Here is a 16147-nt window from a genome sequence, read left to right as displayed (position 1 = left end):
CCTGCTTTTTACTGAACCTGTGTGTAATGCCTTTCCTCCTGGAGGTCCCTACTTGTCACTCTATCTGTGTAATGGATTTCCTCTTTGAGGTCCTTGCTTGTCGCTGTATCTGTGTAATGGATTTCCTCCTCGGGGTCCCCACTTGTCACTCTATCTGTGTAATGGACTTCATCCTCGGGATCTCCACTTGTCACTTTATCTGTGTGATGGATTTCCTCTTTGAGGTCCTTGCTTGTCTCTGTATCTGTGTAATGGATTTCCTCCTCAGGGTCTCCACTTGTCGCTATATCTGTGTGATGGATTTCCTCCTCGGGGTCCCCGCTTGTCACTGTATCTGTGTAATAGATTTCCTCCTTGGGGTCCCCGCTTGTCACTCTATCTGTGTGATGGATTTGCTCCTCGGGGTCCTTGCTTGTCTCTGTATCTGTGTAATGGATTTCCTCCTCAGGGTCTCCACTTGTCGCTATATCTGTGTGATGGATTTCCTCCTCGGGGTCCCCGCTTGTCACTGTATCTGTGTAATAGATTTCCTCCTTGGGGTCCCCGCTTGTCACTCTATCTGTGTGATGGATTTGCTCCTCGGGGTCCTCGCTTGTCTCTGTATCTGTGTAATGGATTTCCTCCTCAGGGTCTCCACTTGTCGCTATATCTGTGTGATGGATTTCCTCCTCGGGGTCCCCGCTTGTCACTGTATCTGTGTAATAGATTTCCTCCTCGGGGTCCCCGCTTGTCGCTCTATCTGTGTGATGGATTTCCTCTTTGAGGTCCTTGCTTGTCTCTGTATCTGTGTAATGGATTTCCTCCTCAGGGTCTCCACTTGTCGCTCTATCTGTGTGATGGATTTCCTCTTTGAGGTCCTTGCTTGTCTCTGTATCTGTGTAATGGATTTCCTCCTCAGGGTCTCCACTTGTCGCTCTATCTGTGTAATAGATTTCCTCCTTGGGGCCCCCCCTTGTCGCTCTATCTGTGTGATGGATTTCCTCCTTGGGGTCCCCGCTTGTCGCTCTATCTGTGTGATGGATTTGCTCCTCGGGGTCCCTGCTTTTTACTGAACCTGTGTGTAATGCCTTTCCTCCTGGAGGTCCCTACTTGTCACTCTATCTGTGTAATGGATTTCCTCTTTGAGGTCCTTGCTTGTCGCTGTATCTGTGTAATGGATTTCCTCCTCGGGGTCCCCACTTGTCACTCTATCTGTGTAATGGACTTCATCCTCGGGATCTCCACTTGTCACTTTATCTGTGTGATGGATTTCCTCTTTGAGGTCCTTGCTTGTCTCTGTATCTGTGTAATGGATTTCCTCCTCAGGGTCTCCACTTGTCGCTATATCTGTGTGATGGATTTCCTCCTCGGGGTCCCCGCTTGTCACTGTATCTGTGTAATAGATTTCCTCCTCGGGGTCCCCGCTTGTCGCTCTATCTGTGTGATGGATTTCCTCTTTGAGGTCCTTGCTTGTCTCTGTATCTGTGTAATGGATTTCCTCCTCAGGGTCTCCACTTGTCGCTCTATCTGTGTGATGGATTTCCTCTTTGAGGTCCTTGCTTGTCTCTGTATCTGTGTAATGGATTTCCTCCTCAGGGTCTCCACTTGTCGCTCTATCTGTGTAATAGATTTCCTCCTTGGGGTCCCCGCTTGTCACTCTATCTGTGTAATGGATTTCCTCCTCAGGGTCTCCACTTGTCGCTGTATCTGTGTAATGGATTTCCTCCTCGAGGTCCCCGCTTGTCACTGTATCTGTGTGATAGATTTGCTCCTCGGGGTCCCCGCTTGTCACTGTATCTGTGTAATAGATTTCCTCCTTGGGGTCCCCGCTTGTCACTCTATCTGTGTGATGGATTTGCTCCTCGGGGTCCTTGCTCGTTGCATGGAAGGATGTAAAATAAACAAACAATGGACGTGAATGGGAAAGGCTGCATCCCGCAGGAAGCCCCTCAAAAATCCCCCCACAACTGCAAAGTCTTAGCGGTCCAGGACTGCTCCAGGGCTCTTCCCCCACAGCCTGTTTTACGGTGGTGCGACTGCAGCCATAACCGACTTGTAGGTTTGTTTTTTTTAAATATTTTACTGACTTAAAAAATTCAGACCTTTGTAAAAAATAAAAAGACGCTGGTGACGTTTGTGTCTTTGTTGATAGCGCTGGGCGAGGGATCGTGTCTGTGCGTGGTGAGCTGACGTTTTAATTGACACCTGAGTGGCTATGGACAGCGCCTTTAATTGAATAATGTAACTTTATTGTTCGCTACAAGGACGAGGATACGTGACAACTTTTGTGATGATTATTATCACCAACTCATACTTGACCCCGCAGGACGGTCAGAAATCTGTCTAACTATGAAGCCATACCATTATTTTTTATTGAATTCAATTAATTGCCACAAAAATTGGGTCATAAAAAGGCGAAAAACTGCAAGAAAGGGCAAAAAAAAGAGACCGCAGCGCCGCCATGACACATCGCCCATAGCATCCAATCGCTGCCCAGACTTCCATCCTCCAATCACAGCTCTACTTTCTTCCAAAGTCTGGCTTCACTTCCTTCAATCACAGTTCATCTTTTATTCCTCCAATCACAGTCCAGTTCTCTTTCTTCCAATCACAGTCCTGCTTTAATTCTCCAGTGCCCAGTAGTGAGGTGTAAGAAGGCTGGTGATTGGTTGCTATGGACAGTGTGGCGACATGGCAGCCTCGGCCTGTGACCGCGTGTCCTGTGAGACCACCAAAGAGACACTGTCCTAATATAGACCCCGATCAACAACGAGGACTCAGGAGACTTCCTCCTGGCAGTGCCGCCTCGTGAAGATCAGGAAACACTCTCCTCATTTATCTATTGTGGCGTCCAAGATGTCCGCCCCCGCCCCAGCTTGCCACGTTGGCACCATCGCTTCACACAGGCCTTGACTTAACCAGTTACTGACCAGCGATCACCTGGACGAGATGCTTGTAGGATTTCATGGAAGCCAACAGCAAGTTGCTGTTGACAGATCTGTAGCCCTATAGTATCCTGCTTCTTGATGGTTTCCCCAGTGCCTTTGCGTTACAGATAAAGGACATCACACCAGTCCTTATCAGTTTTTATGAAGAGGTAAGCTATAGGCTGGACCACGGTGAGCCATTGGACGTGGTATATCTCGATTTTTCCAAAGCGTTTGATACCGTGCCGCACAAGAGGTTGGTACACAAAATGAGAATGCTTGGTCTGGGGGAAATTGTGTGTAAATGGGTTAGTAACTGGCTTAGTGATAGAAAGCAGAGGGTGGTTATAAATGGTATAGTCTCTAACTGGGTCGCTGTGACCAGTGGGGTACCGCAGGGGTCAGTATTGGGACCTGTTCTCTTTAACATATTCATTAATGATCTGGTAGAAGGTTTACACAGTAAAATATCGATATTTGCAGATGATACAAAACTATGTAAAGCAGTTAATACAAGAGAAGATAGTATTCTGCTACAGATGGATCTGGATAAGTTGGAAACTTGGGCTGAAAGGTGGCAGATGAGGTTTAACAATGATAAATGTAAGGTTATACACATGGGAAGAAGGAATCAATATCACCATTACACACTGAATGGGAAACCACTGGGTAAATCTGACAGGGAGAAGGACTTGGGGATCCTAGTTAATGATAAACTTACCTGGAGCAGCCAGTGCCAGGCAGCAGCTGCCAAGGCAAACAGGATCATGGGGTGCATTAAAAGAGGTCTGGATACACATGATGAGAGCATTATACTGCCTCTGTACAAATCCCTAGTTAGACCGCACATGGAGTACTGTGTCCAGTTTTGGGCACCGGTGCTCAGGAAGGATATAATGGAACTAGAGAGAGTACAAAGGAGGGCAACAAAATTAATAAAGGGGATGGGAGAACTACAATACCCAGATAGATTAGCGAAATTAGGATTATTTAGTCTAGAAAAAAGACGACTGAGGGGCGATCTAATAACCATGTATAAGTATATAAGGGGACAATACAAATATCTCGCTGAGGATCTGTTTATACCAAGGAAGGTGACGGGCACAAGGGGGCATTCTTTGCGTCTGGAGGAGAGAAGGTTTTTCCACCAACATAGAAGAGGATTCTTTACTGTTAGGGCAGTGAGAATCTGGAATTGCTTGCCTGAGGAGGTGGTGATGGCGAACTCAGTCGAGGGGTTCAAGAGAGGCCTGGATGTCTTCCTGGAGCAGAACAATATTGTATCATACAATTAGGTTCTGTAGAAGGACGTAGATCTGGGGATTTATTATGATGGAATATAGGCTGAACTGGATGGACAAATGTCTTTTTTCGGCCTTACTAACTATGTTACTATGTTACATTTCCTGGTCATACTGGCCATAATTTAAAACTTGACCCATTGATCCTTGACCCCAACAGAGAAATTTGAGTCATGGACCCTTGACCCTGATAGAGAAAATTGAGTCATGGACCCTTGACCCCCACAGAGAAACTTGAGTCAGGGACCCTTGACCCACACAGAGAAACTTGAGTCATTGCTCCTTGACCCCCACTGAGAAAATTGAGTCATGGACCCTTGACCTCCACAGAGAAACTTGAGTCATAGACCCTTGACCCACGCAGAGAAACTTGAGTCATTGCCCCTTGACCCCCACAGAGAAACTTGAGTCATGGACCCTTGACTCCCACAGACAAACTTGAGTCATGGACCCTTGACCCACAGACAAACTTGAGTCATGGACCCTTGACTCACAGAGAAACTTGAGTCATGGACCCTTGACACATGAAAGTAAATGAGCTTTGAAAACAACCTGTGTTTAGCTGACAACTTTCCTGATGATCGTGACTATACACACACATACACACTATGCACACATGCACAATATACACATACATCATTCACACACATATATGCCATACACATGCCATACACATACACACATACCATACACATGCCATACACACATACTATTCACATGCCATATCCATACACACACTCCATACACACACATACACAACCGTCATACAGACACAATTATCATACACGTGCCACACACATACAAACCTCGCATACACATACCAAACACACACATACTATATGCAAACATGCATATCATACACACACACACCATACACATACTATATATATATATATACATACTATACACATTCCATATACATGAACACATACCAAACACACACGTACACACACACACCATACACATGCCATATACATACACACATGCTATACACATGCCAAACCCACACACCATACACATGTCATTTACATGCACACATACTACAGTGTACACGTGCCATACACACACATACACAAACATCATACACACACACATACTATACATGTGCCATATACAGGGGCTTCTCACAATTTTAGAATATCATCAAAAAGTGAATTTATTTCAGTTCTTCAATGCAAAAAGTGAAACTCATCTATTCTATAGTCATTACACACAGAGTGATCGATTTCACGTGTTTATTTCTGTTAATGTTGATGATTATGGCTTACAGCCAATGAAACCCAAAAGTCGTTCTCTCAGTAAATTAGAATAATTAACAGAAAACACCTGCAAAGGCTCCTGAGCGTTTATAAAGGTCACTTAGTCTGTTTCAGTAGCTCCACAATCATGGGGAAGACTCTGGCCTGACAGATGTCCAGAAGGCAGTCACTAACACACTCCATAAGGAGGGGAAGCCACAAAAGGTCATTGTTAAAGAAGCAGGCTGTTCACAGTGCTGTATCCAAGAATATTAATGGAGAGTTGTGTGGAAAAAATGTGTCAATACGTGTGGAATAGACTCCAACTGGACCCACAGACCCTGGACCAAGCGTGGAGCAGCATCCGGTTCTAAAGTTTGCACCATCCACAGTGACGTATATTACAGATTACATCCGCCATGAAATTTCCATATATTGCGCCACGGTAGATGATGTGCTGTAATTAATGGCCGCCCGTTACCTTCTTAGGTGAAGCACGAGATCTAGCTGTGACCGCAGCTCCGGTGTGGTGAAGAAACACACAACTTCCCTGTGAGCGACGCTTCCTCTCCCGGGTATCAAAACCGGTGACATCCAGCAGACGGACGATGTGGATCCTGCTCCTCCTGATCTTCTGGACGAGTGCAACAGGTCCTGATGCACAGATCTGACTAGTCACAATATGGGGAAACCACAACTCTCAGCATGCCAGCATTCTGAGAGATGTAGTTTCCCAAAAGCTAGAGGGATTTATAGTCGTGTAATCATGGCCCCTACTAACGTCTCCTCTCCTCATTTCAGTGAGTGTCATCGAGGGACAGACGGCTCCCGGTACGTCCACATTTATATTGTCTGTCCATGACAATGACTAGGGTATAAAATGGGTTTGTAATAACATGCCTGGTGGTCTAGGGTAGTATAAGGGTTAGTGATAACATCTCTGGTGGTCTAGGATAGTAGGAGGGTTTATGATAACATCCCTGGTGGAGTAGTAGATGGGTTAATGATAACATCACTTGTGGTTTAAGGTAGTAGAAGGGTTTATGATAACATCGCTGGTGGTCTAGGGTAGTAGAATAGTTAATGAAAACATTCCTGGTGGTCTAGGGTAGTTGAAGGGTTTGTGGTAACATCCCTGGTGGTCTAAAGTAGTAGAATGGTATATTATAACATCCCTGATGGTCTAGGGTAGTAGAAGGGTTTATGATGACATCCCTGGTGGTCTAGGGTAGTAGAATGTTAATGATAACATCCCTGGTGGTCTAGGGTAGTTGAAGGGTTTGTGGTAACATCCCTGGTGGTCTAAAGTAGTAGAATAGTATATGATAACATCCCTGGTGGTCTAGGGTAGTAGAAGGGTTTATGATGACACCCCTTGTTGTCTAGGGAAGTAGAAGGGTTTATGATAACATTCCTAGTGGTCTAGGGTAGTAGAAGGGTTTATGATAACATTCCTGGTGGTCTAGGGTAGTAGAAGGGTTTATGATGACATCCCTGCGGGTCTAGAGTAGTAGAAGGGTTAACAGTAACATCCCTGGTGGTCTAGGGGAATCAATAGATTCATGATGACAATTCTGGTGGTCTAAGGTAGTAGCTGGGTTAGTGATAACATCTCTGAAGCTCTGCGATAGGGTTTTGGTTAGTGGTACCATCCCTGGTGGTCTGGGATAGGGCTTTGGTCAGTAGTAACATCCTTGGTCACCTAGAAGTAATGATGAAATCCTCGGTGATAGAAGGTACTGAAGAGTTTGTGGTTGCAGAGTGCCACATAGATCCTGTATCATCCAATCACAGAAGAGCCCAGACACAGAGGCTCCGTGATTGGCTGAAAATGATGTTGCGGTGTCTGTTATCTATTAGATTTTGGTGGAAGGAGGGGAGATAACAACAGAAACTGGATACTTGTGTAAAGTGGCCTCTGGCGGTAGCCGTGGGTGAGGTTCTTGCCTCTTATGTCCCGGCACATTACAGGAAGGTGGGAATCCTCACTGGGCATGTGGACTTTGTCGAAAGGGGCGTCTGACAGGCCTCATGATGCCGGTGACTTGAGCTGGCCAGGAAAAGATGTTCAACAGTTCTATGAGGGCAACCACTGCTCGGTATGGCTGGTACTTTGCTTCTCAACTCGCTAACGCCTTGGAACTCCCGCCCGGGACACTCTCTTCATCTCACGTTCACTTTTCCCCCATGATACCGGCTGGCCAGGACCAGATGTTCAACAGTTCTATGAGGGCGACCACTGCTCAGTATGACTGGTACTTTGCTTCTCAGCTCGCTAACGCCTTGGAACTCCCGCCCGGGACACTCTCTTCATCTCACGTTCACTTTTCCCCCATGATACCGGCTGGCCAGGACCAGATGTTCAACAGTTCTATGAGGGCGACCACTGCTCAGTATGACTGGTACTTTGCTTCTCAGCTCGCTAACGCCTTGGAACTCCCGCCCGGGACACTCTCTTCATCTCACGTTCCTTTTTCCCCCATGATACCGGTGACATCAGCTGGCCAGGACCAGATGTTCAACAGTTCTATGAGGGCAACCACTGCTCAATATGGCTGGTACTTTGCTTCTCAGCTCTCTGATGCCTTGGAACTCCCGCCCGGGACACTCTCTTTGTCCCATGTTCCCTTTTCCCCCCATGATACCGGTGACTTCGGTTGGCCAGGACCAGATGTTCAACAGTTCTATGAGGGCGACCACCACTCAATATGGCCGGTACTTTGCTTCTCAGCTCGCTAACGCCTTGGAACTCCCGCCCGGGACACTCTCTTTGTCCCATGTTCCCTTTTCCCCCCATGATACCGGTGACTTCGGCTGGCCAGGACCAGATGTTCAACAGTTCTATGAGGGCAACCACTGCTCAATATGGCTGGTACTTTGCTTCTCAGCTCTCTGATGCCTTGGAACTCCCGCCCGGGACACTCTTCATCTCACATTCTGTGTTGCGCTCTTGCAATGCCTCTCAATCCAACAAGGGGAAGTGCAACGAGTGCAACAAAACTGGGAGAGACAACAAATTCAGCCATCCGTGGTTATCTGGTTACTGGAGTCCCGGGCTTTTAGACCATAGGTCCACTGGACTTGATCCTTCTGGAACTTTGGAACTGATCCAGACACGAGTGTGCAATGGGCACAACCTGGACTTCCTGCAGCTCCCGACTTCCTTTTCCTTTCTCCTCACTGGTCTTCCTCTGACCTTGCTCAGACCCAGGTTTTTCATCTTGACCCAACCTCTTGTACATATGCAGCTGGGTCACATAAACAGCAGCTGGGTTGGCCACTGTGACCAGCAGCCCCTAGCTCCACAGAGGAACTTTGGAGACTTGGGGTTGCCCCCCTAATGTCTTCTTCCATTTGAGCCCCGATGAATTAAGGAATAAGGGCTCTAGGAACAGGAGCTTCCATCTGGGGCTGCGCTGCCGCTGGCTATTCTTTGATCTCCGGCCCCATCTTCACCCTGGAGACAGCCACCGCAAACCACCCCTGTGGGCCATTTTCTTTAAGGAACTGCACCCATTCTCCGGGCTGCAGACTCTGGGAATGAGAGGAGAAGGGACTCTGCTGGACTGAATGAGCATTCATGTAACCGTATGCTTGGTGCACTCCTCTTCCAGAAAGTTGTATCCTCTCTTCCGGTCGAAGAATAGGACCTTCCCACATTTTATATACCTCACAAGAGCTTCACCCTTGAGGCCATCAAACTAGGCTTGCACCCATTCTTTCCTCCTTTTTCAACCCAGACGTGATGCACCGTGCCTCAGTGATATGGGGTGCTCTCCCAGGGGTGGGGTCTGCTATGGGGATCAGCGAAAAACTCACTGGCGTCTGGGCTTTTAAGGCTTCCAGTCACCTGGTTCATCCATGGGCCATGAACCAGGCTAAGATCACAGGCTCAACATCCGTCTCGACCCTCTGGCTCTACTTCAGGCTCCGCCAGGCCAAGCGGTATTGCCTCTTCCTTCCCTACTCCTTCTTTCACTAGGTGGGGTCTTCTTAAGCACTCTATCCCCATTTTTACCAACGCCTCCTTCATCACGTATCATTCGGCTGGTCTTCTCCTTCCACTTTACCCTACCGTTGCGGAGACCGCATATTCTGGGTTAGCATTTCCAGATAAGACACTCCCTTAGGTATTGGAGAGCTGGATGATCCTTTGTGCCCTTTAGTGTCTTTTACCACTCGAGGCCATACGGCTAGGCGTCCTGTCTCTGGACCCATCTCCAGTGCATCATTCTGTCTTTATGTCACTTCTCATTTCTTTATTCCGGATCTCGCTATCCACTGTCTCAGTCTCCACTCACGTCAGGAACACCCACGTCATGCATCTCTGCTGACTAGTCAGACCTTAGGTCTGCTTCTGGCACATTCTGGTCTGCTTAGGTCTGCTTCTGGCACCTTAGGTCTGCTATCTAGCTTCCTGACAGGAAACTGGTTCTGTCTCTTCACCTTATCCCCTCCCACTTTGGGCTAGTCCCAAATATTGATCCAAACTCTCCCTACTGTCGGGCAGAATATAATCTAACACTAATACTGCATGTCATAATAAAAATTATATATCACAACAATACTCATATCTTCAAGCTGCAACATGGGCAGTATGTCCATCTCCTTACATTTGTTTTAAGATCCGCGTCGCGCAAGTTTGACCCCCTGTATCTCTAGGAGGTGCTGTTATCTAATGTGTATCTGTGTTCTAGAAGTTTTGTCACAGACGGAGCTGATGGTGATATCTGTCGACACGATGATCGGGGACATAGAGACGATTCATTGCGTCTGCAGGAGCGGATCTCTCCCCATCACTTACACCTTATTCCTCAATCAGACGACCGTGGGTAAAAGGACAGTGTCAAAGGAGAGAGAGGCCGCCTTCAATGTCACCATCTACGATGACACGAGACTGGGACCTTATAAATGTAAAGCAAACAACAGCCTGAAGTATTCGCCATACAGTGCGGGATTCTCCTTCATACTGCAGGGTAAGTGTAGTATACAGCCCCAAATAAAAGGATATCAAATGTAATACTGCCCCCTATGTACAAGAATATAACTACTATAATACTGCCCCTATGTACAAGAATATAACTACTATAATACTGCTCATATGTACAAGAATATAACTACTATAATACTGCCCCTATGTACAAGAATATAACTACTATAATACTGCCCCCTATGTACAAGAATATAACTACTATAATACTGCCCCTATGTACAAGAATATAACTACTATAATATTGCTCCTATGTACAAGAATATAACTACTATAATACTGCCTCCTATGTACAAGAATATAACTACTATAATACTGCCCCTATGTACAAGAATATAACTACTATAATACTGCCCCTATGTACAAGAATGTAACTACTATAATACTGCTCCTATGTACAAGAATATAACTACAATAATACTGCTCCTACGTACAAGAATATAACTACTATAATACTGCCCCTATGTACAAGAATATAACTACTATAATACAGCCCCCTATGTACAAGAATATAACTACTATAATACTGCCCCATGTACAAGAATATAACTACTATAATACTGCTCCATGTACAAGAATATAACTACTATAATACTGCTCCTATGTACAAGAATATAACTACTATAATACTGCCCCTATGTACAAGAATATAACTACAATAGTACTGCTCCTATGTACAAGAATATAACTACTATAATACTGCCTCCTATTTACAAGAATATAACTACTATAATACTGCTCCTATGTACAAGAATATAACTACTATAATACTGCCCCTATGTACAAGAATGTAACTACTATAATACTGCCCCATGTTCAAGAATATAACTGCTATAATACTGCCCCTATGTACAAGAATATAACTACTATAATACTGCCCCTATGTACAAGAATGTAACTATGATAATACTGCTCCTATGTACAATAATATAACTACTATAATACTGCCTCCTATGTACAAGAATATAACTACTATAATACTGCTCTATGCATAAGAATATAACTACTATAATACTGCTCCTATGTACAAGAATATAACTACTATAATACTGCCTCCTATGTACAAGAATATAACTACTATAATACTGCCCCATGTACAAGAATATAACTACTATAATACTGCTCCTATGTACAAGAATATAACTACTATAATACTGCCCCTATTTACAAGAATATAACTGCTATAATACTGTCCCTATGTGCAAGATTATAACTACTATAATACTGCCCCCTATGTACAAGAATATAACTAGTATAATACTGCCCCATGCACAAGAATATAACTACTATAATACTGCCCCATGTGCAAGAATATAACTACTATAATACTGCTCCTATGTACAAGAATGTAACTACTATAATACTGCTCCTATGTACAAGAATATGACTACTACAATACTGCCCCCTGTGTACAAGAATATAACTACTATAATAGTGCCCCATGTACAAGAATATAACTACTATAATACTGCCCCTATATACAATAATATAACTACTATAATATTGCCCCCTATGTACAAGAATATAACTACTATAATACTGCCCCCTATGTACAAGAATATAACTACCATAATACTGCCCCTATATACAAGAATATAACTACTATAATACTGCCCCTATGTGCAAGAATATAACTACTATAATATTGCTCCTATGTACAAGAATATAACTACTATAATACTGCCCCTATGTACAAGAATATAACTACTATAATACTGCCCCATGTACAAGAATATAACTACTATAATACTGCTCCTATGTACAAGAATATAACTACTATAATACTGCCCCTATATACAAGAATATAACTACTATAATACTGCCCCTATATACAAGAATATAACCATTATTATACTGCCCCTATGTACAAGAATATAACTACTATAATACTGCTCCTATGTACAAGAATATAACTACTATAATACTGCCCCCTATGTACAAGAATATAACTACTATAATACTGCCCCATGTACAAGAATATAACTACTATAATACTGCCCCCTATGTACAAGAATATAACTACTATAATACTGCTCCTATGTACAAGAATATAACTACTATAATACTGCCCCTATGTACAAGAGTACAACTACTATAATACTGCCCCCTATGTACAAGAATATAACTACTATAATGCTGCCCCTATATACAAGAATATAGCTACTATAATACTGCCCCTATGTACAAGAATATAACTACTATAATACTGCTCCTATGTACAAGAATATAACTACTATAATACTGCCCCCTGTGTACAAGAATATAACTACTATAATACTGCCCCCTATGTACAAGAATATAACTACTATAATACTGCCCCCTATGTACAAGAATATAACTACGATAATACTGCTCCTATGTACAAGAATATAACTATAATAATACTGCCTCCTATGTACAAGAATATAACTACAATAATACTGCTCCTACGTACAAGAATATGACTACTATAATACTGCCCCCCTATGTACAAGAATATAACTACGATAATACTGCTCCTATGTACAAGAATATAACTACTATAATACTGCCTCTTATGTACAAGAATATAACTACTATAATACTGCCCCTATGTGCAAGAATATAATTACTATAATACTGCCCCTATATACAAGAGTATAACTACTATAATATGCTCCCATGTACAAGAATATAGCTACTATAATACTGCCCCTATGTACAAGAATATAACTACGATAATACTGCTCCTATGTACAAGAATATAACTACGATAATACTGCCTCCTATGTACAAGAATATAACTACAATAATACTGCTCCTATGTACAAGAATATGACTACTATAATACTGCCTCCTATGTACAAGAATATAACTACTATAATACTGCCCCCTATGTACAAGAATATAACTACTATAATACTGCCTCCTATGTACAAGAATATAACTACTATAATACTGCTCCTATGTACGAGAATATAACTACTATAATACTGCCCCTATATGCAAGAATATAACTACTATAATACTGCCCCAATATACAAGAATATAACTACTATAATACTGCCCCTATATGCAAGAATATAACTACTATAATACTGCCCCTATGTACAAGAATATAACTACTATAATACTGCCCCCTATTATTATTATTATTATTTATTTATTTATTTATTTATTTATATGGCACCATTAATTCCATGGTGCTTTACATGAGAAGGGGTTACATACAAATTACAGATATCACTTACAGTAAGCCAACTAAAAATTACAGACTGATACAGAGGGGCGAGGACCCTGCCTTTGTGGGCTTACATTCTACAGGATTATGGGGAAGAAGACAATAGGTTGGGGGGTTTCGGGAGCTCCGGTGTTGGTGAGGCGGTATGTCTGGTAGTGATGAGGAGGCCGCGGGGTCAGTGCAGGCTGTAGGCTTTCCTGAGATGGATTTCCAGGTTCCCTCTGAAGATCCGAATATGGTTGATAGTCGGACGTGTTGGGGCAAAGAATTCCAGAGGATGGGGGATATTCTGAAGAAGTCTTGGAGGCGGTTGGGTAAGGAGCAGATAAGTGTGGAGGAGAGAAGGAGGTCTTGGGAGGAGCGGAGATTATGTGAGGGAAGATATTGGGAGATTAGTTCAGAGATATATGGAGGAGACAGGTTATGGATGGCTTAGTAGGTCAGTATTAGTAATTTGAACTGGATACGCTGAGGGAATGGGAGCCAGTGAAGAGATTTGCAGAGTGGGGAAGTGGAGGAGAGAGATGAATTAGTTGGGCAGCAGAGTTAAGGATGGACTGGAGAGGTGCAAGGGTGTTAGCAGGGAGGCCACAGAAAAGGATGTTGCAGTAGTCAAGGCGGGAGATGATGAGGACATGCACAAGCATTTTAGTAGATTGACGGTTGAGTAAAGGATGGATTCTGAAGATATTTTTGAGCTGGAGGCGACAGGAGGTGGAGAGAGCTTGGATGTGCAGTTTGAAGGACAGGGCAGAGTCAACAGTCACTCTGAGGCAGTGGACTTCCGGTTCGGGGGAAAGCGTGATGTCGTTAATTGCGATAGATAGGTCAGGTAAGGAAGATCTATGGGATGGAGGAGAGATGATGAGTTCAGATTTGTCCACATTGAGTTTGAGGAAACGAGAGGAGAAGAAGGAGGACATGGCTGATAGACCCTCCGGGATTCTGGACAGCAGAGAGGTGACATCTGGGCCAGAAAGGTAGATCTGAGTGTCATCAGCATAAAGGTGGTACTTAAAACCATTAGACTTTATGAGTTGTCCCAGGCCAAGTGTATAGATTGAGAAGAGTAGGGGGTCCTAGAACAGAGCCTTGGGGGACTCCAACAGAGAGAGAGTGGGATGAGGAGGTAGTGTGGGAGTGGGAGAAGCTGAATGTTCGGTTGGAAAACTACGAGGAGATCCAGGATAGGGCGAGGTCTTTGATGCCAAAGGATGAGAGGATCTGTAGTAGGAGGCAGTGGTCAACTGTGTCGAAAGCAGAGGACAGGTCTAGAAGGAGGAGTACAGAGTATTGTCCGTTAGCTTTGGCTGTAAGTAGGTTGTTAGTGATTTTGGTCAGAGCTGTCTCAGTTGAGCGGTGGGGGCGGACACCAGATTGTAGATTGTCAAAGAGCAAGTTAGATGAGAGGTGGGAGGAAAGTTAAGTGTGGGCGTGCTGTTTCGGGAGTTTGGAAGCAAATGGGAGCTGCGATATTGGGCGATAGCTGGACATACCTATGTATGGATGTGTAGAACACTATATGGCGGAGTGTTTGAGATGTTATGAGACTTTTTTGAATCTTCTTTTCTTATCTAGAGAAACTTTCAATACCGCACGTGACCGTTAACTCTTTCCTCACCACCAACGGGAGCATGGAGCCCATAGTTTGTAGTTCTGCCCTTGGATCTCCACCGATCACTTACTCGCTGCGTCTCGGTAACGCAGTCATCAGCTCAGCAACCGTGTGGAAAGAGAGAAGCGCCACGTTTTACGCCAGGATCCACAATGTTCCCAGCCTCGGACCGTACACGTGTGCTGCTAACCGTAGTGACTACGAAGTTATGCTCAGTGATCAGTTCAGCTTTGTGTTATCCGGTGAGGATCGGAGGCTCCTGGTTTCTGGGGTGGTGGTTACAGATCACAGAGAAGCCTGTACAAGGGCAGCCCCCCATCCTGTGGCAGCGGGGGATGTACATGTTTCTGGCTCTGTGTTACCGCTGATCCTCTCTCTGCAGGACCCACCTCCCCCTGGCTCCTCCTCGGTATCCGGCTCCTCATCTTCATTAACCTCCTGCTTCTGACCCTGACGGTGCAGATGATGGCGTATTCCTGCCGACAGCCAGAGAAAGTGGCTCCGGGGTAATGACGTCTATGATGACGGTCCTGTCACCGTTCCTCAGCTCCTCCCACTTGTCGTTCTCCTGTTCTCTTAATCTCAGTGACAGTCTGATGGAAGCTAAAATGTATCGGGCTGTAGTGAAGTGACAAGTCTGTGCTACCTGGAGTGGCAGACTACTATATGACAGTGCCACTATAATATAAATATGCCATATTCTAAGTATACTTCTAGAAGGTTCCATGGCTTTACAGACACACACTGTGGGCTTTTTGACCCCTTCCCAGCTCCTACTCACTACACACTCTGTGCAAGGTAATACTAATGCTTGCAGCCTCCCACTGAGTAGTTTATGGCCCTAAGCTGGCTGAAGGCAGTTGTGGAAACGTGCTCTTTTGTTAATTTAAAAAATAGT

At 44.3% G+C, this 16147-nt stretch overlaps 1 protein-coding gene across 2 annotated transcripts; it reads left to right on the top strand.

The window, feature by feature from the left end:
- The first annotated feature begins 5985 nt into the window (after positions 1 to 5985).
- Positions 5986 to 16147, top strand: LOC138667381 (allergin-1-like). Of its 2 annotated transcripts, none has more exons than XM_069755610.1 (5): positions 5986 to 6096; positions 6247 to 6276; positions 10146 to 10421; positions 15213 to 15491; positions 15632 to 16147. In XM_069755610.1, exons 1-5 carry the CDS (start codon positions 6054 to 6056, stop codon positions 15757 to 15759), a joined length of 756 nt encoding a protein of 251 aa, XP_069611711.1. In that variant the 5' UTR covers positions 5986 to 6053; the 3' UTR covers positions 15760 to 16147. The 2 variants fall into 2 exon arrangements, with proteins under 2 accessions (XP_069611711.1, XP_069611710.1); XM_069755609.1 differs by having other exon boundaries at positions 10143 to 10421.

Source organism: Ranitomeya imitator, chromosome 2, assembly GCF_032444005.1.
Source record: "Ranitomeya imitator isolate aRanImi1 chromosome 2, aRanImi1.pri, whole genome shotgun sequence".
Lineage (NCBI taxonomy): Eukaryota > Metazoa > Chordata > Amphibia > Anura > Dendrobatidae > Ranitomeya > Ranitomeya imitator.
This window is presented reverse-complemented; position numbering and strand designations above follow the sequence as displayed.

Coding starts and splice junctions, on each gene's coding strand:
- LOC138667381 (XM_069755609.1), top strand. CDS start 6,054: ATGTGGATCCTGCTCCTCCTGATCTTCTGGACGAGTGCAACAG. Junction 6,097..6,246: donor CTTCTGGACGAGTGCAACAG/GTCCTGATGCAC, acceptor TCCTCATTTCAG/TGAGTGTCATCGAGGGACAG. Junction 10,422..15,212: donor ATTCTCCTTCATACTGCAGG/GTAAGTGTAGTA, acceptor TTTCTTATCTAG/AGAAACTTTCAATACCGCAC.